This window comes from Callionymus lyra, chromosome 4, assembly GCF_982586985.1.
Source record: "Callionymus lyra chromosome 4, fCalLyr1.hap1.1, whole genome shotgun sequence".
Lineage (NCBI taxonomy): Eukaryota > Metazoa > Chordata > Actinopteri > Syngnathiformes > Callionymidae > Callionymus > Callionymus lyra.
This window is the reverse complement of record NC_141821.1, coordinates 20,653,448-20,680,732: the sequence shown is the minus strand read 5'-3', so window position 1 is coordinate 20,680,732 and position 27,285 is coordinate 20,653,448. Positions and strand designations below refer to the sequence as shown.

Here is a 27,285-nt window from a genome sequence, read left to right as displayed (position 1 = left end):
TTTTTTTTTTCTGGAGATGAAATCTTGTTTACCATAACCACACCCATTACCTAGAGAGCTCAAACACCATTTTAAGTTAGAGAATCTTAGCCTATATTTAACTTTCATTGGCCCTCAACATATTTTTCAAGACTGCAGTGGAAGTTGTGCAGCGGCTTATGGAGCTATTGGTTTGAAAAAAGAGCAAAATAAATGTTGTGATTGGTTGATGAGGCCTCGTGAAACAGTTGATAAAGTATCATGATACAGTGTCAGACTTTTTAAACGGCCAATAGATGGCACCGCCTGCTTGAAAATCTTTGTCTCTTATGTACTCATTTAATGAAACCTGACATCATTTTCAAACGGACAGTGCCATCTAGTGGTCTTTCAAAGTGAAGACCCTGTATCATGATACTTCATCAGTTACATAGCTCAGACAGAGCTGCAGCAGTGAGTTCACTGAGAGGGGGTGAGACGAAGATGGGGCTTTGTTGTAGAGGAAGAGTCTCTGTTAATTAAGAAAGTGATTTTATTGAAGGCTTTTTTGACATTTTTAACATGAAGATTTGACTTGTTTGTAAAAAAAAAAAAACTCAAAGCAGGTTTTTAACGACCAGTAGTAAAATCAAGATAATTACAGGTCACCTCTATCTGAATATAAGACTATTTATTAGTTCTAACCGCCTCTCATAAAACTCTTATTCTTGTAAGGTTGCGGAGGCACATTGTACGGGGACCACGGGACGTTCGCCAGCCCCAACTTCCCTGGCACTTATCCCAACGGGACTCACTGCGAATGGGCCATCAAGGCACCGAGGGGCCGTGTGGTCACGGTCACCTTCAACCAGATCAGCATCGACGACCCTGGAAGTTGCCAGAGCAACTACATGATCCTGTACGACGGCTCCAGCACTTCCTCCAGGCCTGTGGGGCCTTACTGTGGCATGGTACGACACTGACACTGATGTTCCAGGGGGAGGGGAGACAGAGGTGGAATGAGGGAGGAAAACATTAGTTGGAAGATTTAAAAAGTAAAATAATAAACAGAAGGAAGCTGCCAGGGAAGTCCTGGCGCGTGTATTGGCAGGAAGCTGACGATTACAGGGTACGATCTAGTGCGATATAATGTGACGCTGTAGTAACGTAAGTACATATTTGTAGTCCTGTCAAGTACTTGATTCTAGTGTTTATTTGTTTTGTAACCAAAATATGTCCAAACATAAGCTTTAAAAGCTGCTGGAGTCAACTGTATCCTCTCATCCTCAGTTATCTCCAAGAGTTCATTGATCCTTTTAGATGGAGGGAATGTTATTATTATAATTATTATTATGTAATGCAAGAGGAAGTTTAATTGCAACAAAAATATGACCCTAAATGGCATGAATATTGACAAGTTTTAACATTTTTTAAATCGAATTATTTTGCTTTATACACACTTAAAATAAACCATATAAAAATATAAAAAACAAAATATGATTAAAAAAATTAAATATATATTTTTATTTTTTAATAATGAATACAGTACAGTACAGAATATCGATAGGCTATAGTAAAAATATAGTGAGTGTTTAGATGCAGTTCCAGCAGTATTCTGAGGGCTAACATTGAGTTTTGATGATGACTAGTAGCACGTCTGTGTTTCAGGAATCCAACATCGCACCGTTCAGAGCTTCCTCCAACAACGTCTACATCGTTTTCCAAGCCCAGTACGCCTCCCTGCCTTCAGGATTCAGACTCACCTGGACCAGCTGAGGGCGCTAGCACACCTGTCCAGTCCAGTTTTCTTGTCTATATATGCCCAACCAATGAACGTGATAATGTTTGACTGTAAATAATGATTCAAGATAATGACTTGAACGTGCTTAAAAAAATGATTGTACAAATCATCACTGGTCATATTTAATACTTGTATATTTTATTTATGTGGAACTCCTTCAGAAATAAGACCTTAATTAAAGACTTGCAGGTCAGGGAGGGCTAGTGATGAATTTCAAGTTTAAGAAAAAGTATTTTTTTTAATTCATGATAATTGGAAAGATTTATTAGTATTTCTTGTAATAGTAGTATTTGCCATAATCTTTAGCAGGAGACAAATGCAACTTCTTTAGTGTGTGCTGAGTCCAGCAACATTAGTTCTCTCTATAATACTTTTAAATAAAGTTGATCTAAGGCGATAATACTGGGTAAGAAAATACCACAACTAAGGAGGTAATGAGCAGTTTGCTGGGCTCTCTGAGTGCTTTCCTTGTTAGGAACTGATCGTGGAGGTGGTGAATGAAGGTTTCTACGGAAAAATAGACGAGGTTTTGATGGAGACAAGGTATGATGAGAACAAGTGATTTGGGGGGTTTGGTTAGTGAAGAGGGTAGTTGGTGAAAATGATGCAGCGGTTTGGGTAAAGTTTGGGTCACATCTGCATCAATGATAACCGATGGAGGTGGATAAGTGATACGTGAGCCAGGTAGAAGCACCGGGGCAGACCCAGGAACTGCTGTAGTGATGATCAGAATTATTATTATTTACAGTATGATATATTTTGTCTCTCAGTAGTAGATATGGAGAAAGTTTTTTTGGTTAAAGGGATGTTTTAGGTTTCTCAACTTCAGCTGCTGCCCCAGCGACCTGACCCTAAGATAAAAATTGATTGAACAAACATTCAACAAATTTTAGGACTTTCGTTCATAGACATTGAGTTGATGTTGATAAAGGGAATTAAAAATAAGGGGTCCAAGCAGAGATCCTTGGGGTACACCATTGCACAAGGAATCGGCGGAGATTCATAGCTGCCTATCCAAGAATTCTATTGTAGAAGTCGTAGCGAAATATTGACCACACTCGAACACGTGCAAAAGTTCCATGATTAATAAAAAACATTTTCCGTTGGAGTCACCAGTGAATATCATGTGGTCGGTCGATGAACTCGATACTTAATATCAGGCGTCAAAATCTGAAAATTGCTCCACCGACTGCCTCAGTGTGATGAGTGGACCCACAACGGTCATTATGAAATGTCGTCGCCTCGGATAATTACTACACTGCTCAGCTTAGCAGGCGACCCACTTGTCTCTCTGATTAATGTGTGTGTGTGTGTGTGTGTGTGTGTGTGTGTGTGTGTGTGTGTGTGTGTGTGTGTGTGTGTGTGTGTGTGTGTGTGTGTGTGTTGCCAACATTATCCGCTTGTGTGTCTCCAGCATAATCAAGCTGTTGCACTGATTGAAATCGAACTTAATTCAAGTTTTTTTTGTTTATGGTGACGACTATTTTGTTTCTCAGGAAACTTCTGAGGTCAGAGTTTTCCTTAATTTAAACAGGATTATTTTCATTAATCTGCTTTATTCTCACACTCGTCAGATATATGTTATATATAAATGTGATTAATCATAGACTGGATAAGAAAAAACCTGTCACTCTCAGCACAGCTAAATCTCAAAGGGCCTCAGAAGAAACGTGAGGAATCCGAGGCTCCGAAGATGACTGTGCACTTTTGGATTTTTCGGCCTACATGAGCATTTATGGAAATAGGACTCCGCTGCCACCCAGCAACAACACAGGCGATCACTCTTCGCCCCCCTGAGGAGCCCGAGCTCTAATGACGCCGTAATCATCCCTGATGTGTTCATCAAGTGCTCTTCGTTTAAGCGTCACGTCCAATGAGGCGCCTCAATTTAAATGTTAATCAACGAGGAAACTCGATACCTTTTCTAAAACAGCTCAACAGAACACTTTGGCAGCCGCCGAAGCCGCGATCACAAAAAAGCGAGACAGATGGAGAGAGTATCACCTGATATTTTATTCAAAGAGCTGGAACATTCCGAAGCCGCCTCCAGATTCCATCTCAGCTCCGCGTGACCATCTGTGACTGGAGACCGAACTGCACGGTGTTGGAGATGCTGCCCTCATCAGCAATTCAGCTAAATAGAGCGTCACAAAATCAAAAATATAGGAACATCTACACATTGTTATACCGCCAACACACTGTCATACCACACTTATAACAGATATCTTTATACTTTTCATATGTCGGGTTTTGGTTACTAATTGTTTAATTAATTTTTTAATCATTTAATCTTTGCCATTCGATATAATGTTCTTATCTATAAAACCCCACAAAATTGGTCCAGGTCGAATGGTTTTAAAAAAGTGCATGATGAGAAAACCCAAAGTGACTCTTTTGAGTGGGTCAGTTCCCATTTTTGTTTGGACAACTATTTTCAGTTTAAGATTCAGTCTTTTATACACTTTTTTTTTGTTTACCTGGACTGTCTCCAAATAGTTGGCCCCTTTAGATTTAGATTATTCTTGCTCCAATAGTACCCAGAACAATGAAGTTGAGTCGTCATTAGTCATGAATGTATCTCTCCTGACACCCATAGGTCGAGGCTAAAGTTGCTCTTATCAAGGGAACTAAGGCATGAACTTTGGAAAGTTCTACTCTGAGCCGGTGATGGGGAAGGATGATCCTTTTTTTGAAGACTTTCATGCCAGTAAAAATTGGTCTCTAAAAGATTTTCCAGAAGAGAGGTTTGGTGCTCCTTAAAGAATATCATGAAGGGTTTTGAAGACCAGATGTTGGACCAAGAAAGTTGGAGATGGAAATATCCGGAAAAAGAAGAAGAGGAAGACAACTTATGGGGTTCATGTTTGCGGTAAAAGAGGATAGGGGTGGTGATTGGGGGGGGGGACAATGGAAATAGGATGAGGTGGATGGAAAATAAAACATCTTTGGAATCTGATGATCCGCCGGTAGTCTCATAACCGTCAGAGAACTGTGTCCATCATCTGGTCTGGGTGGCAGAGAAATGTGTTTCCAACCAGGGAATTTGGAAACTGCAACCTTTGCCCTAAACATTGAACCTCCACTGACGTTATTGCATCAGGTCAGTGTTTTGAGAACAGTATCATGTTGTTCTGGTGCTGTTTTCTTCACCAGACCAGTCCCCAACGTAAAGACGATGATTCCTACACACAATTAAGCCACATGCTTCTCTAGCTGTTCTCACTATCAGCAACTATTTTGCAGGGCTTTACTCTCTGGTATATCCCCAAGCTCTCCCAAATCTTCAACTACTAAGTCTTTGGTACGCACGCCTGCAGGGGTGTGGTGCAATGAAAAAAGTAATTTTGTTAGCATGTCGTTCGGGAAATGTATCGATTTGTTGGGGCAACAGAGAAAAGTTTAGTGAAAAACATTTTTTATGCATTGAAGAAGGTTCCCAAAAAAACACGGTTGTCACTTACAAAGTCTTCTTCAACTTCTAACGTGTCGTTATTCAGACAGACCACATTAATACTTTATCAATATATAGTTTGATGTCGCATTCTGTTTGTACGTGAATCCTTGAGTAGCTGCACCAAGATCTCAGATCTCAAGACTCAATAGTTAGGGAGAGAGAATCCCTCCGATGAAGCGCAGTAATTGTTCAACCAGCGTATGTTTCAAAGATGTGACGTGTTCTTTACTGTAGCCTTTGCACAGCGTCCTCGGGCCAGAATCAGTAGGTCAGCGTTTCACTCTTGTTTCACGACAGAACACATGACCGGCCGGTGCTGGACCTGGGATACGTCTCTGAGGTTCAAAACAGAACTTGAGCACAGGTCAGTCGCCTGAAGAACAAGCTGTGGAAGTGCTATCAGAATATATGCTTGAATTTTATATTTTTTTATTGAAATAATGTTGTTTTTCCAAACACAGAATTATTATTTAAAATTAATTTAATCATTTTCAATTTGAAAGACTGGATTTTTTTAATTGAATAATTACATTCAATAATGTGTATATGTAAAGGTTTATAGAACAAATATATAATGTATATTTTTTACACATAGAGTTTGATATTATATTGTTTTTCTTAATACATCAAAAATATATTTTAGAAATTCTATATTTTTGAATTAGGAGCATTTTTAATTCAATATAAAAGAACTTCTGTATTTTTCGGTGTTCTCTGGTGGAACTTTTATACCAAAATCTTTGTTCCTCATTTCTTTCATTGATGTTGTCACAGCTGGTTCAACCAAGACTGACCATTCTCCTCGGAATGATCCATGACAAGGAAACTCCTCATTTCCACGTAGATTCTCTTGTGCGTAATGAATTATTAAATCAGGGCAGAATCTAATTCTGCGTCAGGCTTCACATCTCTGCTCCGATTGACCCGTCGGATCAATACGGGAGACATTGTTCGTCTAGAGCCGATCTCTGCTTCCACTTGTTCAGCAGATGCTTTAAGATTCCCTGATCTAGACACTACGAGCCTAGTCAAACGGGAAATAGTTTCGTGCTCAGTCAAGTGGATGTTGATTTTAAATGGTTTCAGTTGATACACGTCCATCACCTCCTGGTACTGGGCTGCAATTGTTAGAATAAGGTAAAACTACAGACCTCGTCTTACTGCAAACAGCAAATTAACTGTAGTACAGTGTGTGGGAACTTGGCCCCTGCAAGGGTTTGAGTGATGTCATGTTGTTTATGGAATTAGTTCAGGAAAACAGCGTCTTTGTAAAAGCTAGAACACCTGAAGTAGTAGATTTTATGTGGAAGGTGAAGGAGCTGTCTCGCCTGCAGTTAATACAAAACTCTGCAGCGAGAATTCTGAGCTGCTCTAGTAGGAGAACTTACATTACCCCAAACTCTTCACTGACTGCCAGTTTCTTTCAGGATAAATTTTTTAATTACTTACTTTCAGATCTATTCATGGTCAGGCTCCTCCTTCCATCAGTGATCTGATCCAGCCTTACACCCCAGCTCGGGCTCTGAGGTCTGTGGATCAGAATCTACTGACTACACGGCTCAGGACCAGAGGAGAGAAATCCTTCCAGGAACGATCTTCCTCTCTCTTTGTGTTTGATGTAGTCTAATATGTATTTTTAAATGTGTATTGCTTTTGATTGTTCAAGCGCTTTGTGACCCTGGTCTATATATAGAAAGGCGCTTTACAATTAACTATTACTTACTTACTGACTCCTTCAAGAAGTAAGTAAGTCATTTTTATTTGTATAGCGCTTTTCCAGACCAGGGTCACAAAGCGCGTAAACAATCAAAACAATATTCAATAAAATATATACTTTGCATCTTAATACCTTTTTATTTGTGCAGGGTTTTTCCTAATTTCCTGGGACTCCTGTGCTTTTTTAATCCGTATGTATTTTTAACTGTGTATTGCTTTTGATTGTTAAAGCGCTTTGTGACCCTGGTCTATAGCACGGCGCTTTACAATTAACTATTACTTACTTACTGACCCCTTCAAGAAGCATCTTGATACCTTTTTATTTGTGCAGGCTTTTTCCTAATTTTCTGGGACTTCTGTGCTTTTCTGTTTAAGCCTTTTTTTTAAATGTGTATGTATTTTTAACTGTGTTTTGCTTTTGATTGTTCAATTGCTTTTTGACCCTGGTCTATATATAGAAAGGCGGTTTACAATTAACTACTTACTGACTCCTACAAGAAGCATCTTAATACCTTTTTATTTTTGCAGGTTTTTCCTAATTTCCTGGGACACCTGTGCTTTTCTGTTTAAGCCTTTTTTTTTATTTATTTGTACATATTTTAACTGTGTTTTGCTTTTGATTGTTCAATTGCTTTGTGACCCTGGTCTATATATAGAAAGGCGCTTTACAATTAACTACTTACTGACTCCTTCAAGTAGCATCTTAATACCTTTTTATTTGTGCAGGCTTTTTCCTAATTTTCTGGGACTTCTGTGCTTTTCTGTTTAAGCCTTTTTTTTAATTTGTATGTATTTTTAACTGTGTTTTGCTTTTGATTGTTCAAGCACTTTGTGACCCTGGTCTAGAAAGACGCTTTACAATTAACTATCACTTACTTACTGACTCCTTCAAGAAGCATCTTAATACCTTTTTATTTGTGCAGGCTTTTTCCTAATTTTCTGGGACTTCTGTGCTTTTCTGTTTAAGCCTTTTTTGTTTAATTTGTATGTATTTTTAACTGTGTTTTGCTTTTGATTGTTCAATTGCTTTGTGACCCTGTTCTATATATAGAAAGTCGCTTTACAAACAACAATTAACTTACTGTATTTAATTTAAATGTAAAATAAATTATCCAGGACTTGCTTATGAAATATATATACATTTATGTAGCTACAAAAATGTAAACAAATTTTAAATGGTACATGATCAAAGGGGGTGGAAGGGTAAAGGGGGGGGGGGGTTGTTCACTGTATAATCCACACAGCAGCACCATCTGTCACTCTCACATTCGGACCACAGACGCTACACCAGGCAGAGCTGGGTGGTGCCGGGTGGTACTGGTGGCGAAACAATCGTGAATGCTCGTGGATGATCGTTTTTTTTTGTTTTTTAATCTTGGAGTCAATTCTCCATCCGCGGGAGCGAGGAGGAGACACACACACGCGCCGCGGAGGGAGCTGAGACTGCGGCTTCCACGCGCACCGGGACACCCGCGGCTGCCGCAGCCCCCTGACCGGGACCATCCACACCCTCATCCCGGAGGACAACCGGTGACAACTGCTCCTGGTAAAACCTTCTTTGATACATCACTGCTGGTTGAATATATCCATCCTCGGAGCCTCTCACTGCTCCTGTAGTGTTACCTTTATTTTGGGAGCATATAATGGGAAATCCTGCGTTTTATTTCTCACACCTACTGCATGGATGAGAAAAAGATGAATGGAGCCTGGTGGATGCGAATATAACGGTAATAAAATAACTTTAATTCACTGATGTTTTCATCTTGGGCTCTTTAGTATTTCTATCAAAATCACGTGAGACAAATTATAATAAGAAAAATACTTAATTAATTATTTATTTTCTAAATATTCACGAGTACATTTGAGGAAAAGGAAAATGTATTGTTGGTTTATTTGCAGAGGTGTATTCATTTATTTAATATTAATGTAAATTAATTTGCGGCGTTATTTAAAAAAAAGAAGCGAAAAGTCCCTGAAGGTACCTGAAGCCTATTGTGTATTTAAAATATAGTGCGTATAAATGAATTTGCGAAGAGTATTAAATAAAAAAAATACATGTTTTGCTATTATGTTTGACAAACATGTTGGCTTTGTTTAGTTGACGTCAATAACAATCATTTTGACGTCAATAATAATTATTAAGGAGTTTTATGTTTGCTTTCATTTTAATTGTTATTCAATTACCATTTATGACATCACAACATGACACACTATTTAAATTGATACCGTTTTTTACAGCTATTATAATTCTTCCTTTTTTGTGCTTTTGTTTTTTGGAGGTGTAGGAACTGAGCTAATATTTGTGTTCGATAAACGTCCTAATGCTTCTCGTTTCCAAACCCAGTGACAGCGAAGTGTGTCTCCGCTGAGCCGCCGTAGTGATGGGAGACAGCGTGTCCAAGCGGCTGAAGCTCATTTCCGTCACAGAGGCAGAGATGGAGGAGCGATCCTTCAACAACCCTTACCCGGACTGGGACCAGGGAAGACCGGCGAGCAGCCCCGGAGCGGACCCGGACTGCCACGACCCTTTCGATGAAGAGGGAAAGGTGAGTTATTTTTTCAAAAAGTTGTTGTTTCTCTACTTCCAAGTGATGTTATGGAGTGTTAGCAACGTTAGCATTAGCAAAGTTTGTTTTTTTGACAGGCGACTTTATGTTGTGTTTACTTTTGTGTTCTTGGGCATATTAATTATAATGTTATTTAATTGTACAACATTATTATGCAATGTATTTATACATTCAACCTTTTATTTTGAATGACTACTTATTGTGATTCGATAATACATTTCAGTCATGGTTTTCGAAATGAATTGTTTTTTTTACTTAGTAGTTTGTTATTGTATTTTTTTGGTATTTTTTCTATAAGAAGCCTTTTAAATTGAATATAAAAGTTTTATAAAGTAAATCTGTATTTTTGTGTTGTTGTCTGGTGAAGCTGAAGCTGAAGACAGCTATGTGTATATATATATATACTCTTTTTTTTCCAACCATTGAAGAATCCCCAGAAGAAAACAAATGTATATATTTATGTACATATTCCTTATTAATGCTTAAATGGACCAACATAGACCAAAGTCACATTTATTAATACATAGAGAATAATACATTTTGTCATTGTGAAGCTGTAGTTATTTACATGGGGGGGTGAATAGTTTAACTTGGATCAACTACAAGAGGAAATAAAACAGAAAACTATCAGACAATGATTAAATGGTCTTTATCCTTGAACTGGGTTTTGACTTTCTTTCAAATTCTATCATTTCAATTCAATTTCCTACATCAAAACAACAAAGTTATTTCAGTACATTTTGCAGTTTAAATAACTCTTTAAAAGAGAACAGAAAAGTGGGTCCCAGTAAATGACATTGAGCAATAGTTTGTGGATGAAAACTTCTTTCTTCGATGGGAAACCCTAAGCAGAACCAGACAGGATGTGACCTGCTTCTGGTGTGACCGGCTGGGAGGGATAAGAAAAGAGAAGGGAGAACAGTGTAGATCATTTCATAACAACTAGGATTACTTTAAGTGTATAAAAATGTCCTTAATTAAGGATTTATTTTCGCATCTGTTGGCTGTCAATCATTTTGTTTTGCACAGACTGCGTTTCATTTACAAGTTATATAAATATTTACATTGCCAGTTTGTTATTGTGCATCTTGGAACACACAACTTGCCTTTTAATTGCTAGTCAATGTCATCTGTGTCACTGAAAAACATAAATTGGATGATAAACTAGACATTTCGCATTTCGCATTGATGAGATGTAGACTTTCGGAACACGCTGTGTTATTTTCCCTAATTATTTTTTGTGAAAAAGCAACGATAATTTAGAAATGCTCCATTTAAGAGATCTCATTTTCCCTACATTTATAAAGGAAACGCTTCAGGCTTGATCTCCAAGGAATTCTTCCAATTATTCAAATTGAAATTACCATCTCATTAAGAACACTTTTCCATATTCAGATTCTGTGTTACTGTTTTATACAACTATAATATTCAATGAAACCGTTTCCTCAGTTTGATCATCCTCCACTTTTTAAACACGTAGGTCAGCTCAAGTTTTCAGAGGAAGGTCCAGAGTAAGATCAAAGATCTGCTCCTGCAGATGGAGGAAGGCTTGAAAACCGCCGACCCTCACGACTTCTCCACCTACACAGGCTGGACAGGTGAGAAGCTCAACTTGTTCACTTGTGAAGAGTGCGTTAACAGACGTGTGATGTCTTCTCTGCAGGGATTGCTCTGTTGTACCTTCAGCTGCACCGCACGTCCAACGATGCTGCCCACCTCCAGAGGGCGCTTGACTATGCCAAGCGAGCCATGAGAATCCTGAACGGTAGAAAAGTGACCTTTCTTTGTGGCGACGCTGGTCCTCTGGCCGTGGCCGCAGTGGTTCACCACAAACTGAGCAACGCTGCCGAGAGCAAAGACTGCGTGTCCAAGTCAGTGCTGGGTAATCCCGCTGGGATTATAGCAATATTATCCCAGACCTTAGTGTAATGCAGACTCTCTGTCTTTCCAGGCTTTTGCAGCTGCAGCGGTCAGTGCTCGGACCGGACACGGAGGTTCCTGATGAACTGCTGTACGGACGAGCCGGCTACCTCTACTCTCTGCTGTACGTCAACAAGGAGATCGCAGCAAACACCGTAGACGAAGCGACAATCAATAACGTGAGCGAGATGAACACAAAAGTTACTCCAGCAGGATTATGTAAAACACATGTTGTTTTTGAGTGTCCAGCACAACAGAGCGATATTGTCTGAACACATGAACCACCAGATTTTGTGTTATATAACTCCATGCCAAATATAATCCATAATGGTTAAGCCGTTTTAATACAGAAGCAGATTGTAGACATTAATGTTGTTGTTATAGTTCTGATGTGTTCTGTTATATTTAAGGTCTTGGGGATGAGTTTTAAAATGGCATAATTAAAAAAAAAAATTGAATGTATTTATTATCCCTTTAGTGACATTTTAGGCCAGTGTTTTAAAACTTTTGATTTTTATCTTTTTCATCCCATTCCAAAACATGTGCAGCAATAATACTCATTTTTTTTGGAAAATACTACAATACCTGAACTATAAATGGCCAATATATGTACCTGTATGCAAACAATCTATCGATTTTCACAGGTTAACAGCCTCCAGGAGGCGCTCTAGCAGTTGGTTCATGTGTAAGACGCAAGGAAGAAACGTTTAATACTCAGAGCAAGACGATTGTTTCCTGAAAAAAGAATAGGAGCAATCGTTAAACGAGAAGAAAATGATCTTTTTTTTTAAACGTGGACACATGTACACACGCTTATGATGCAAAATGTGATGCAGCTGTGAAGCTAAAGGTTGTAGATCTGACTGTTGACAAAGGAAACAATTGGCAATGAATGAATCAATAGTGAGACATTGGAGACGGCAGCGTAAAGAACTGAGTCAATGCAAAAAGAAGACAAAAGCTTCAAGGATAATAAAAACGATGAATGTTCTGGTCAGCTGGTAGCTATTGTTTTTCTATCCTGCCTTTTTACTGCTGAGTTACTGGGACTGATCACGGTTGCATTTATTATTCTATTTGAGTTTTTACGTGAACTATCTTTCTATGTAAATATCTCACGTTACATGGTGGACATTTGTGGCTTATAAACGGGTGCGGCTTGTATATGAACACATTCTTCTTTTATGTTCAAAGGTAGTTTGTTTGGTGTATACAAACAATATAGGAAACAATTGTGTATTCAAAGACTAAATGTGTAAAAATCAGAACTTTTTTTGCCATATTAAGCTCACTTTGCTAAATCTATCCAATTATTTATCTGTATGAAAGTCTTGTAACCACTGAATAGTCTTCAAAGATAATGAAATGGAGTATTGGAAAAGAGAAAAATTGAAACAGTTATTTTCTTCTTGCTGCGGCTTTAGGTCGCGACAGCGATCATTGAATCTGGGAAGAGCTTGTCATCCGAGCAGAAGAAGACGGAGCGCTGTCCTCTGCTTTACGAGTGGCACAAGAAACAGTACATCGGTGCAGCTCACGGCCTCGCTGGGATCTTTTATATGCTCATGCAGGTACGTCGAGATAAATTTTACTCCATGGTGTAATTTTAGATCTCGTGATTTATTTATCATAGACCAGAAATAACGTTATCACGTGCTTTGACTGCAGTGTTGTTCATTCTTATTCCCTGTAAATTTTAATCTTTGGTTTTGGGGGTTTAACTGATGACATGTTTGTCATGCATAGTACATTGATTCATCAGATCATTAAAATATATGTAAATTTAAGAAAAAGTGTATTTAATATATAAACTGCTTTTTTTATTGTATTTATTTTGATATATATTTTTAAGTTTTCCCTTTAAAATCAAGCTCCAACTTCTTCTTTGCTGATCAGCCCCTAACAACAGAAATTGCATATAATTTGGCCCATAAATTGATTTATTTATCAGACATGATCTCAGTGAATGTGTTGCAACTTCCTTCCAGCCAGCCGCCAACGTGCACCTGGATATATTGACGGAGCTGGTTCGACCGAGCATCGACTACGTTCGCCACAAGAGGTTTCGCTCGGGTAACTTCCCGTCATCTCTGAGTAATGAGAGCGATCGACTGGTGCACTGGTGTCACGGGGCCCCGGGCGTCATCCACCTGCTCATTATGGCTTATAAGGTGAGAGATGTGCCTCCACACAGAGGTCAGCTGTAGCAGAGAAGCCACGTTTGCAGCTTTGACTCTTGATACAGTATCTCACAGGACGACGTGAAGACGGTAAATTAAGCTCTTTGATGTGTGTTGAACTGCACCGTCCTTGTCATGACTCAAGCCGCTAAGACACGTGTGTAAACTCAGAGGCCAAATTGGGCCGGCAAATTAATTTTATGTGGTATAGTTGTCCCAAAAGTATATTAATGGTGATATAGTGACTAATAAAGATGTTGGTGTTTAAGATAAGATAAGGTGGAGAAGCACAGAGATAAATTACATAAATTGATCCTCATGAAAAGCGACTCTGACTGCTTAAAGATGTTTGACACCCCTCTTGCAAGACACATTTTTCAAGTACATTATCTGCCCATCAAATGATCCACCTTTTTCTTTGGTCCGTGAAATATCTGCTTCAAGAACTTCTCACTTTTGTGAGTCTCCATCCATCAAGACTGCTTCTGCTTCCTATTTGTCTGCCTGTTATTTGGCAGATAATGTTCCATTCACCACGGTTCTGTGTAGTCTTCAGCTTCTTACCTCAACACAGCTGAATAATGGGCGCGTAGTGCACTCTCATTTTGTCTGGCATGTCCGGTTCTAATTTACAACCGCTGATGTTGGCACTCAAAATGTGGTTGTTTATCGAAAATGGCTTCGAAATGAATGCGGAATAATGATGATCGACTTCCAGTTAGAAGTCAAATTCATCTGTTTGCAATAAGGATATCCCGATGCATTTCACGTTTTTAATAACAATATTTACAACTTGTGGTGCTGCCAGGGCTAAGAAGAGGCATGAATTAAACTTCTCTTCACATGTTTTCAGCCATATCAGAGTCAGGAAACTACTTGTCGTGCAGTATAGCCTGTATGTGGTTGAAAGAAGAGTTCTTCATGGAAAATTAGCAACTCTCTCTTGTTGATCTTTTATCTAACTAGGAGTTACTATTTTCCGTGTCTACGTTAAACAAGAGCATAAGAACCACAACAGTGTCTCAGGCTCGACCTCTTAAAGGAACAGTAACGCACACTAAACAGAACGTTGCTGCGGTTTCATAAAACTGTATTAAAGTGACACTGAAGTAATGTATCACATCTTACAAAAGTGGCAGAATTTGCAGCCGATTTTTAGTATCGGATCAGGACACTTGTTTCTTTCCCCCTATATTTAATTCCCAAGTTATTTAATTTATATAGTTTGATCTTTTTGAAGGATGGTCCATAACAAGAGGTTCAGCGAGACAGCAGGTGGCAGAAACCTTCTGCAACTCGCTCGCACAACACACAATGGGCTAGAGTCTGCAAGAGTGCTGCAGCTACAACCTTCAAAATATTCCTGGTTCCAGATAGTTATTTAACCATATTTTATCTATGTTTCCTGTTGATTCCACTGAAAGCGTTTATCCACAAACACAGGCTTCCTTGATGGAAGTAAAAGTGTTTTTAAACACTCTTTTGAAAAGGAATCAAAAAGTTGGTTTCTAAAGATCTTGACAATCTTTAAAAAGATTCAAGGTTAACTAATCGTACAAACATCAACTCTATTGTGTTACTTCTTTCATTGGTTTTTGGCTCGTAAAAACCTCTAATTCAAAAGATACCGACAAAAACACACTTGTCTACTTGACGAAAAAAGAAGACGATGAAAGAAAATGTTGGTCACCTTTTTAGCACTTTAGTGTTAAGATGAAAACAACACAGAATAAAATCTGCCTTCTAAATAACAGTCTAAAACGTAATGAGGTACCATAATTGACTTCATCAGGTGTGATCTAAGTACCGTAATTTATGAACTATTAAGTGCACCTGATTTTAAGCAGCAGCTTTTTATCGTTACAAAGCACTTTGTTAATAAATGAAATAAGCATTACTGCTCAGAGCAGCCCATGGTTCGTAGGATTTCTCCCTCTTCAAGAATGTGTCTATTTCTGTGTAATATCTCACAAACAAGAATAGGTAGTTCAGATTTACTCTCGTAAAGACATTTTACCACAGACGGAGCCTCCTTGGCCACACTGGGCACGTGATGGTTATAACATAAGGTTGAGGAAAGAAAGATAGAAGTTTTTGTTGTTTGAATTTAACAGAATGAAATGTAAACACATCTTGAGGCACATCAACCATTGATCTGTCGTCTCCATCGCGCATCAGTCCAGCCTTTTGAAACCCATTGTTGATGGTGGACGTCTGTCACGCTTTTTCGTTTACTGCTAGAGTGGCCCCTGGTGGCCATTGTTCACTAAAATTCTATAAATGTACGTGGGGGGGGGGGGGGGGAGTAGCAAATTATAGTGGAAAAGTACGATAAGCAATGAAGGACTTGTTTTGGCTGATGGAAGTAGATCTGCTGGTTGACGTGCACGTCGTCTCTCCAGGAAGGTAATGGTTCGTTTTGACCGACAGCCAGAACGAATCGCTTGTGCAAACAAACATTTTGTTCAGAGCGATGCTGAAGCGACAACAACCAGATGTCGTTCCTCTGCAGCCGACGAACGGAGCCGTTCAGTTGGTGAAGATCCGTCTGCCTCGATGAGGCTCATGACTGGACGGAGATCAATTAAGCGCCACTGTCTCCATGTGACGGCGGCGTTCTGTCATTTCAATGGCAGCCTTCACGCATGCACAATAGCCGCACAGCATTGTGGGTAATGGCTCCTTCCACAGCCCATTAGAGAGCCTGGCAACTAATGCGCTGCTGCCGCTCTGATGCGGAGACGGCGGCACCACGCAGACACGACACAGCAGGAGACATGATTGTTGATCAGAGCGCTGCTATTTCACATCTATTTTAATTCACACGGGGGACATATAGAGATGCTTTCATACACCAGACTTTTACTGCAGCATTATTGTAGCAGGGAGGATTCTGGAGTCATGCTTATGACACGATGATTTCACCTTGGTGTGGCATCGTCTGTGTGTCCCATGAACCTGAAGAGGACAGGTTTTTGAACCCTGTGATTAAAAGAAGCGTATTCCAAAACTTTGAAGGCAATAGATCCACTGAAGGAACTGATGGACCCAGAGACCGTTTTTTTTTTCATACCTTCAGTTTAGATCAGGAGCTACAACTCTGCCCTTTATCTTTAACCTTCTACTAACTATAGACCCCCTTCCAGCAAATTGACCTTCTTTTCTTCATCTCACTTAGGAGATGGTGGAAAGTCCTTTGGTGGTGTGCAAGTTGTTTCATCACAGACTTACTGTGCGTACACTCACGGAGCGCCGAGGACGTGGTTCTCACAAGATAAAAGTACTGGATGTGTTTCTGAGCCTCTCTTCATTCATGATTAATTCTACTGGGTCATTGAAATAATCTAACGGTCAATGTGCCTTTAAGACTTTCTCCTTTGAGGATTCTTTGAAGCTACAAAGTTAGACCGGGGAAACCTCATCACTAGCTCTCAGTAAGACATCCACATCTGGCCCATGAATGAACTTCAAACTTGGACTTGACTCTTCTATTGATTAAGCTTCATTGAAGATTCATATCGACAGCATGGTATACCCCTGATATAGGGATTTAGGGGGTGTCATAGCTCAGATGGTAGAGTGGTTGCCTGCAGTCCAAAAGGTTGCAGGTTCAATCCCAGCTCCAGACAAGCTTGTGTCGTTGTGTCCCTGAGCAAGACACTTTACCCTGATTGCTCCTCATGGTAGACTTGGCGCAGGTGTGCAACCTACTCCCATCAGTATTTGTGAATGGCTGTCAAAAGCACTACCGAATTTCCCCTCGCGGGACAAATAAGGGATTCTAAAAAAAAAAAAAAAAAAAATATGTTCGCTGAGGGAAGCAAACACAGAACAGGTTTATGACGCAGTAAGGACTTTGACCGACCGCTGTTAAGAACAAGAACCTGCAGGTGTTTCGCAATCGTCACAATTGTTACTATTGTTGTTTGGTTATCTTTACTCATCAAAACATTGTGTATTTGTTTTCTCTTTCTCATTGTTGAGTAAAAAGGTATTTCTAACGCGATTCAGAGCTGAAAAAAAAAAAAATTATCTTCCCACATTTTATGTAATCATTTTATTGTATCTACCTATGTTGCAGAGTGAAGCCAAAAATAATCGAAATTTAAAATCTTGATCGCTTGCACACACACACACACACACACACACACACACACACACACGTTAGTGGAGAATCAAAGAAAGAAAAGTTTCAAAGGTGGAGAACGATAATTAATTGTGGATTCCGATGGTGTGTGTGTGTCCTGAGGGCAATGTTTCCTGAAAGAGTTATTTTCCAAGAGTCGTATGAACACAGAAGATCTCATGACATCGCGGCAGGAGAAAAGGTTTATTAGGGACAATGTTCCCTCTATTTTTTTATTTCACATCTGAGCAAACACACCATCTCCCTGAGCGCTTCCTTGTACTACTGTGAGCAACATCAGACGCACTAACATCAGGCCAGTATCGCATCCATTCAATATTAATATCATCAACCAGTCGTCTTTGACAAATATTATACGTCGAGCTACATTATTATGATTTAATCATCAACTTCTCTAGATTCTACATTCAAATGATATGATATTGTGTGGGATAGTCCACATCTTCAAGAAGAGATTCATGATCGTTACCGATGGAAAGTATTGATTTATCTTAAATTTTCCATTTATATGATCTAAAACCTATTAACTGGGTGATCATTTAAAACTTGTTATGAACCATAATTTGATGAATTAAATGATGAATTAGAAACGATAAGTAAATTAATAACAAATGTATGTTTTAATCAGTACAGAGTACTGAGACCGTGAGTCAGTTCAAAATTGCAAGTATTTTAGGCTCTGTTTTCCAACCTTGATAACACTCGTTTCACCTTTTTAACTCTATAACAAAACAAGCTTAAGTTTAACCAGTGGCTCCTCTTTCCTGCAGGTGTTCAAAGAGGAGAAGTACCTGAAGGAGGCGACCGACTGTGCCGAGGTGATCTGGCAGAGGGGTCTGCTCAGGAAAGGCTACGGCATCTGCCACGGCACCTCCGGCAACGGCTACGCCTTCCTGTCCATGTACAAGCTAACGCAGGAGAAGAAGTACCTGTACCGCGCCTGCAAGGTGAGAGGACCACGTCCTGTCGTCTTGAGTTCAGATCAGAACACTTGTTCGTGTCGCCTCCAGTTTGCCGAGTGGTGTTTGGACTACGGGACCCACGGCTGCCGCATCCCGGACAGACCCTACTCTCTGTTCGAAGGTACGTTTCGCTCATCGAGCCTCGTGGTTTTTTTTTTAATCTCTGGAGTCACGCGTCCGTCACCCCAGCTGTGAACGAGCCAATTACCAAGTCCGCGTGTGACAAACTGCATTTAGCCGGAACAGTGTCGGCAGAATTAAGGCCACATCTGGCATCGCAGCTGAGAGGAAAATCTCCTCTGAGCCTCACAAACGGCATTGATATGTTGGATTCCACTTCTGACGAACATGTGACGATATTATTGAGCTTTTAAAGGTCGTTTAACACTTTAATGAGACCTTCTCTGAATCAATCCTACACTATCATAGTCTTGACTAGAAACTTAAAGTGGACTCTATTTTTGTTGAGTTGCAGGAGCAGGATTCTCTTGACAGCCGTTTAGATCAGAGGTGGAAAGAGAAATAAAGTGTTGTTCTCAAGGAATCGTACTTTTATTTGAGTGCAAGTTAAGTTAGGATGGAAATATATGTTTATGCTAAAGCCAAAAAAAATGAAAAAGGACAATAAATATCAATTTGATTGCTTTATTTAATAGACAAAAGTCAAATACTTAGTGCTTTTTACTTTTGACGTATAAGTACACAAAGTTACAACACGTTGTGATTTGGATTATTTCTGAAAACCATCATGTTAACTTTTAAAAGATGAAATCAACTCTCAAACTTTCTTGCTTAGAAATACTTTAGTACTTTTCAGTTTAACTTTAGTACTTATATTCAAGTATTAGTACTCCAAATTATTACAAGTATTAGTACTCCAAATTATTACAGTGAGGTGAGACACATTGAGAAAATAAAACTATTATTATTTTTGTATTCTTTAATTTAAACATTCATTTAAAATGATTACAAAAGATCTCAGGAAAAACAAAGTTCTTAAACCAACACTTGTAACACATTGTATTTAGAATTGAACAAACAATAAAAATGTATATATTTAAATGTCGTAACTCTGTTTAGCTATACTCTAAGTATGGGCCTGTTTTACCTTACCTTACCTTACTTTGCTAAGGTCAGTATGTGTCTCCAGTTCACTTGACTGCATTGATTTTGTATCCTTTGATGGAAGACAGTCATGATGTTGACGTTGGCTCGTGCTCCTCCTCAGGAATGGCCGGAGCGATCCACTACCTGTCAGAAATGGCCTCTCCCGAGACTTCCTGTTTCCCTGCTTTTGAACTTTGACCCGTCAGCAGTCGGACTGATGATGAGAACGAGCGAGGGAAGTGAAAAAAGTTGAGCGTGTGAAGCTGGATCTGTGGACTTCCTGGTGCACCTGCTGGGACGTGCCTCTTGTCTCCGGGGCCCGGGCTGGACCCTCCAGTGTCGGCGCCTTTTAACGTGGAGCCAACGAGGTTGTTTTGTGTTTTTGTGCGGTGAATTGCATGGTCACTGTTGGTGTGCTGATGATGTCATCGACCCACAAGCGTTTCCCAGTTCTCTCTCTCTCCTCCTCCCGAAAACACGTCGCTGCCATGAATAATGAGTTTCTGACCCACAACCTCCATGAATGACGGTGAACCGGCGAAGTGCGACTCTCACGATAATTAGCTGCAAAAGGTCAACCAGCATCAAAAATGTTTGTCTTCACTCGGTTGCCATGGCGATCAATTATGGACGTTAATGGGTGCTTCAGGCTTATCCCGGCGGGAAATGAAAGGATGAAAAGAGGGAAAAGTCCCGACAGCACATGATTGCACACGAATGCCTCGTTCTCTTGTGGAGATTCTTCCCGTGATGTTGGTGCATGTTTACGGCGTCCTGTGTCCGTGTGTCGCGTGTTTGGTCGGCGGATGTGTCTATAATTTGTAATAAATATGGCAATAATTTGTGAGTATTTATAATTTAATTCAATCATTTGTATATCGAATGATAAAATATGTTTTAAATTCAATAATTTGAAAAGTATATTCTAAAATCAATGGTTTTCTTTTTACAGACTTTGATATTAATCAGATTTAAAAACTTATATTTTAGTGTTAATAAATATTAATATGTAATATGTAGCCTTTTGAATTCAATACAAAAGTGATGCTTATTGAACCTTTCAGCCAATCTTATACCAACATTTTTATATTCAATGTAAAAGGCTACAAAGTAAAAAATAAACGACATTAAAGTTAGAATTCGTTTTTGAATTATTGGAATAATTATAATAATTTAACAATTGAATACAAATGATTGACCAATTAAAACTACTCTTAAAAGAAATTTCAGTTAAAAAAAAAAATCAAAGTTTCAATATTTGAAATATTGGTCGACTTGTAACATTTACTATTCAAGGTCTTGTCATCTGGATTAGCCTTCGTTTGACACAATGTCTGCCGCTCTTGGCAGGTAATAATCTCATTTAATTGTATTGATTTTGGCTCTGGCCTGATACACAAGCTCTTCTGTGGTCACCTGACGCGTTTGTCGCCGTGAAGATGGACATGTGCCTCGTCTGTGTCTCGATGTGGTGACGGACGAACTCGTGGTCTTCTACTCTCGTGTGTTTATTTGTCGTCTCACTTTCACCTACGATCCCTTTAAACATGCTGCTTTCCACGCTTGTCGTCGAGCCGGTCGTGTTATAAACGAGCAAATAAATTTGTATGAAATCTAAACGAGTGGTTTCCGAGTGTTTTTAATTGGACAACGCGTCACAAAGACGATGACGTTAAGAGCACATTAGCTCTCATGACGGCCCACACAAGTTACTGTTGTCGTGTTTGAGCGCACTTTACGATCACTTGTGTGTGTAAACGAAACACCTGCTCACCGTTGACGTCAAGCGACAAAAGATTTCCTCTCGGTCAATAGTGTCACTGAGCAGATGGCAGCGTTCAATGAATCGTGATTGAACTGTACTTTATCAACAATGAGGATTAAAAAAAAAAACACGGTGACGTTGAGTCAGACTGAAGGTTTGTTTTTAAGTTACTTTTGATTCATACACTCCTGCCCTTTAAATGCCAGGAAGCCATTTTCAATGGTCTCTGTTGTCGGGAATTGATGTCGGCTTCCCTCTGCGCCCGCTGTCGGCTCTCGTCAACACTTCATATGTTCCCCGGAGTGAACTGTTACCCCGACGGTGTGGATCGTCGGAGTGGATCGTGATGTCTCACCTCGGCTTCTGGACTTGGAATCCGAGAGGAAACAATATGTTTGGGAAGTAGTGTCTCTTTGTGCTTATCCTCAAGCTACTCTTGGTATTACAGTCAAATTGTATGATTTTAACATAATATTTTAGGTGGTAAGGTCAAGCTTATCTGACCTTGTGAACAGCGTCCTCCATAATTATTGGTCCCTAAAGAGGTCTTAAGCTACAGGTATATATATTTTTTTAATATAGGACTTCAATACAAATACAACCCAATTCAGCTGCATTTATTTAGTGCGATTTCAAAATTCCAGGATTAAGAAATGATTCCATGTTCAGAAAGAGGAATCTTCAACCATTCCTCCACCTCTAGATCATCGAGTGAACAGGTCCTTTCACCTGCACTCTCCTCTTCATCTCCACAGGCTTCTAATGGGAACTGAGGTGTTCACTGGAGGAGTTTGATGAACCGTTTGTGTGAAGATTTGTTCACATGTTTAGGGTCATTATCTTGTTGAAAAGACCCCAGTGATGATGCTTCTTCCGCTTTAGGCAGATACCATTAGATCTTGACCTAGAATAGCCTGGTATTTGAAAACTTCATGAGGCCGTACAACCTCTCAAGATACACTAACCTCAGGATAGCATTGGATATGAAATATTCAGATATATTTCATTAAACTTGCATCATTTTAGTGAGATATTACGATTGTTCATCTCTCTTTTAGTTGAATTAAAAGAATTGAAAGCCAAATGTGTCAAAAACTCAGCTTTGAAAGCAGCTGGAGTCCACTGTATCCTCTCATCCTCAGTCATTTATATTTTTATAGATGTGGAGTATGTAATGACTGCCGCCATCTAGCGGCCAGAGGTTTCATTGCAACACAAAAACGAAATGTAAATTTAAAAAATGTAGTTTTAAACTTCACACTTAATTGAATATAAATCATTCACACTAAATTACATACATTTGAAATTAAAATAAGATTTGAAATTCCAAATATATGTATATGTATGTTTAATAACTTTTTGGGAAAATAAAAATCGGAAAAGTGTAAATCCAGGGCCGTCTCTGAAGACGTGTTCACACCAAAACATTAGGTGTGTAAAAGCACTACATTAATATATGGCAGCGAACTCTACCATGTAAAGATCCATTTATTTAACCTGCAAAGTTAGAACTCACTCAAAGCCCAGAATTATTTTTATTAATAAACTGAATCTAACACCGTTAATAGTCATGTAAAATAATACATATATAGTATTCATTCATTTACTTTGCTGCTTAATCCCTAATAGAGGTCGCAGCGGGGCCAGAGTATATCCAGGTTTCATTGTGTGAGGCAGGGGACACCCTGGACAGGACGCCAGTCCGTCACATGCAAATATAATGTAAAGACGATGTTTCTCAAGAGTAAGAAATGCAGTGAAACTCAACAAACCCTTGGAAAGATCTGAGGCCAGTTGCACAAAAGTAGGAAGAGGGATTAAGTCGGACTATCTTGGTTATCCAGGCTCACTTTATCTATGATCCTGTTGCACAAAGCGGGATTGAAGTAAGCGGGATATGTTTTGACATCAGTTACCATGGAGATTTATTCTTTGGAGCTAGCCTGCTCGTCTAGATGAAGAACACTCGGTTAACACTCACTTCCTCTTTCATTCATTGCGCGCCATTTATTATCTATATCTCTAGGTAATGTCAATAAAACAGACTATTTTACAGACGTTGTTTATCCCATGCGAATAGGGCTATAGATGATTTTGTAATTTACCATTTTCCACAGCCTATACACAACCCATAGAGATATGTGAAGGGTAACATTATGTTCTTTTATTTAATAAGGATAAAGGGAAACCACAGCTCATTTGTGACAAACTATCAAAATGTAAATACAAATAAAATTGCTTTGCCTTTCAAAACTAAAGTACCACAGCGGCATAAGAAATGAACAGACGGGGATACAGTCGCCTGCATGCAGGCCTGTATTCAAACAGTAACAACTCAATGAAAAACAACACATTTATTTGCTATATTTAACTGAACTTATTATACATGTTAACGGAAGTATTTCAAAACGTACTGGTCTCTGACCACTGTCGTCATCTGGGAAGATGGCAGCATTGTCCCAGTCTATCAGTGACAGCTCTTCTTCCTCATGAGGGGGCCACATTGTGCCCTAACCGGTCGTTTCAACAACAACTCCGACTGACTGTTAACACCTGCCCCGTCATTTGTAGGTTTGCTTACCTGCAATCCTGTTGAAAGCCTCCTTGATATGTCGGAGTCTGCTGTGTTTTTTTCTAGCCTTAATGAAACAGCCAGTCTTAGGTATGATGGCCACAACTGTGATGTACAGTGAAGTCTATTTTCATCCCTGTGATGATGGCCCTAACCATGCATACAGTAGACAAGCAGACACCACCAAAAAGCTCATTTTACTTTTTTTATTGTATGGTCAGTCCTCCTCTTCGAGCTGGGGGGGAGGAGGAGGAAAGGATAATAACTGCATTGTGGTACAATCCGCATACGACTCGCACTCTCCTCCCGCTCAAGTATTTTTATTTCAAGATCCAATTTTCTTATGGTCCTCCTTTTTATTTCAGATTCTAAAAAAAGGTGTTCCATCGTTTTTCTCTTATACTCTATTTCTACTCCTGTTAATTCGACCTGTCGCCTGAGATGGGTGGCGTGGAGCGCTCTGACGGTTTGTGGGTTCTGTGAAGACATTAGAATTAACACCGTGGGGAATATTTTATCATATATGATCGTCCTTCTATTAATACTCACAACGTTGCCAGACTGGCTTCCACCCTGGACAGCATCTGCTTCCTGTTTCATAAATGATGACGTCTTAGGATTGTGGACTGAATGAGTGTTTTTACACCAGGTTGACTTGATACCTCAGGCCTTCTCGAGTCATCATCCGTGTCACCGGCGCTGTCAGCTGCAGCTCTGGTGCCTTCACCCTATCATATGGAATTCATATTGAAGTTACTCACTGGATCAGCATCTTCTACTGGTGTCGGTGGCTCCAACATGATGGTGCTACCAGAAACTGGAAGGCAAACCAAAGTCAAAACAGTCCAAAATTAGATACGAATGATCGTTATGTCCCATGTAGAGATGGCAGAATGTACCATGAATAAAGAGGCCGGTATCTTGGGAGGGACATGTACTTGTCTCTGTCCCCCCAGGGATCCCCTCCAACACAGGCCGCCCTCTGTTTAATACCAAGGCCTTGTCCTCTGCTGGTGTGAGGTCAGGTTTTGGTGACCCACCTCCTGTGCCCTTCTTGTGTTTTTGTTTTTTTTACCGCTGAGACAGAACAGACAGTTTGTGACGTCTTCTGGACACAGTTCAAATTATATTGTTAATCATTTGTCAACTTACCAGTCTGCAGGATATTCTTATATTTGACCTTAACCTGCTTCCACGTGCGCTTCGGCCCAGTCATGTTAAATCTACATACACAGAGTGACACGTGCACATTATACAGGATGTGCAGAGAAAACATTGAGTATCATTTAAATAGTTTATTTTAGGGCTGAACGATGAAGAGAATTGTATTGCGATTGCGATTATCTATGCAATTATTTTTCAATGTACTCCCTTTACGCATTTTTAATCTAATACAATAAATAATTAACTTAATAGGAAAATGTATTTTCTTTGTGATTGTAAAGATTAAGTTATTCATCCAATTTTAAGATTAAGGCAAATTAAACATTGATTGAAATAAAAGGGAAAAGGTTATTTTAGTTGCTTTAATTACACTTGTAAAAAACACATGAAATATTCACGGAAAATACTTAGTGGGAACGTGCTTAAAGTGTGGTATAAATATATGTATTATTCAATACCAAATCCACTTCAGTATAGAGTGAAGAAAGCAAACACTTTTCTTTTCTTACTGCATGTTTTCACAGTTTCTCTTGTTACTCATATTCCAGTGTATCCAAATATTTCCATTTATACTATTAGAATAGTGTGATTGTAGAAACTAACACATTTAACGTTTCTCTCTCTTGATTTGCCAGGCGTCGAAACAAAATTAAAATAACATTAAATATAATCACAAATTTTGCGATATAATAATCTCATTTTTTTTAATCTCGAGATTATATCGCAAATGCATCAATCGTTCAGCCCTAACTTTCATTAGTCATTTAATCTAATTGTTTAGTAGAGTAAAACTAAGTTATTAAATATGTCCATGAACTATTTGGATTGTACTTGTGAAAGTTACTACTTACGCAGTATTCAGGCGGTCTGCAATACTGCACGCGTCCTCTCTCTGCTTGACTATCGTAGCAGTGTTTCCTGGTTTCTTCATTTTGTCTTTAAGTTCTTCGTACGCTTCTAGAAGGACTTCCTGTTCGGCGGGGGAGAAGTACGCTGCCCTTGTTGCCATGGTGAATCAGTGACTCTGTGATCGATCACAGGGTCTGGTTGAGGAAGCCGTGTGTTGCATTCATCCAGGATGGGTTTCCTCCGGCTCGATGAATCCTCATCTGCTCATCCTGGCTTGGCCTTTGTGCAACAAGTAAGCCTGGACGCTCTTGCTTTGGATTCGTCGAACCAGCTTACTGACTAATCCTGGATGACTAAATCCTACTTTTGTGCAATAGGCCTCTGGTGGATACACTTACTAATCTCCTGTGTGTGTCTTACGAGTCTTTTCAAAGTATATATTTTAACATTGTATTGTTTTTTTTGTGGATTGTTAAAGCACATTGTGACCCTGGTCTAGAAAGTCACTTTACAAATAACTATTACTTACTTACTTTCCTGATCCTCCATTTCGACCTTCCACTGTCTTTAGACCCCCCCTGCAGATTGATCTACTTATTACTACTACAGCGAATACAGGAAGTCACTTGTTTAAACGAGCAGTTGGGTGCGAGAGGCAAGTTTTACTAAGTTACTAAGTGAATACAATTTCAAATCCTTCTCTTAACCTATAAAGCCTTACATGGTCTAGCACCAACATACACTGAAGATCTAATCCAAACTTATCAACCCTCTAGGACCTTACGATCCTTAAACTCAGATCTATTAGTTATACCATAAATCTCTAAATGTAGATTTAGAGCCAGGGCCTTCAGTTTTCAAGCCCCTCTGCTGTGGAACTAACTACTGGCTTCAGCCCGGAGGGCAGAAACCCTCTCTATGTTAAAAAACAATCTTAAAACCTTACTTTTCGATAAAGCCTATAATTAGCCTTTCTGTTTATCTTAGCTGCAAAAGGCTGAGAATGCTGGAGGAGTTTTAGACACAGAGCTCTGTTTATCCTTCTTTTCTGCAATACATTCATCACCTGTGCAGTTTAAACTCCACACTTTTTATTTCTCCCCCGGAGCTCCAGGACTTCACC

General features: G+C 39.3%; 2 protein-coding genes and 1 pseudogene across 4 annotated transcripts in view; 2 read left to right on the top strand and 1 right to left on the bottom strand.

Annotated features, from left to right (window-relative positions):
- The window catches only part of cubn (cubilin (intrinsic factor-cobalamin receptor)), a 40,448-nt gene extending 38,656 nt beyond the window's left edge, over positions 1 to 1,792 (top strand). The window contains exons 64-65 of the mRNA XM_087789131.1: positions 694 to 929; positions 1,627 to 1,792. Of these exons, the coding sequence (XP_087645257.1) occupies positions 694 to 929; positions 1,627 to 1,734 (344 nt within the window). The 3' untranslated portion in view covers positions 1,735 to 1,792. The remainder of the gene's footprint in view (positions 1 to 693; positions 930 to 1,626) is intronic.
- Positions 1,793 to 8,157: 6,365 nt separating this feature from the next.
- lancl2 (LanC lantibiotic synthetase component C-like 2 (bacterial)) lies at positions 8,158 to 21,431 on the top strand. 2 transcript variants are annotated; one of them, XR_015710905.1, is made up of 11 exons: positions 8,158 to 8,475; positions 9,274 to 9,475; positions 10,977 to 11,094; positions 11,160 to 11,367; positions 11,448 to 11,595; positions 12,841 to 12,987; positions 13,405 to 13,587; positions 18,514 to 18,690; positions 18,754 to 18,826; positions 19,934 to 21,220; positions 21,252 to 21,431. XR_015710905.1 is itself a non-coding variant. In XM_087789130.1 (10 exons), the coding sequence occupies exons 2-10, from the start codon at positions 9,311 to 9,313 to the stop codon at positions 20,008 to 20,010; spliced, it is 1,296 nt and encodes a 431-aa protein (XP_087645256.1). In that variant the 5' UTR covers positions 8,158 to 8,475; positions 9,274 to 9,310; the 3' UTR covers positions 20,011 to 21,431. The 2 variants fall into 2 exon arrangements, 1 of the variants encoding a protein (XP_087645256.1); XM_087789130.1 differs by having other exon boundaries at positions 19,934 to 21,431.
- Positions 21,432 to 24,710: 3,279 nt separating this feature from the next.
- LOC148082030 (uncharacterized) lies at positions 24,711 to 26,423 on the bottom strand (annotated as a pseudogene). The gene is made up of 5 exons (XR_015710827.1): positions 26,165 to 26,423; positions 25,302 to 25,372; positions 25,049 to 25,226; positions 24,812 to 24,966; positions 24,711 to 24,740 (listed from the first exon to the last, which is right to left on the bottom strand). The product of XR_015710827.1 is annotated as an uncharacterized LOC148082030 (transcript).
- Between the last annotated feature and the right edge of the window lie 862 nt (positions 26,424 to 27,285).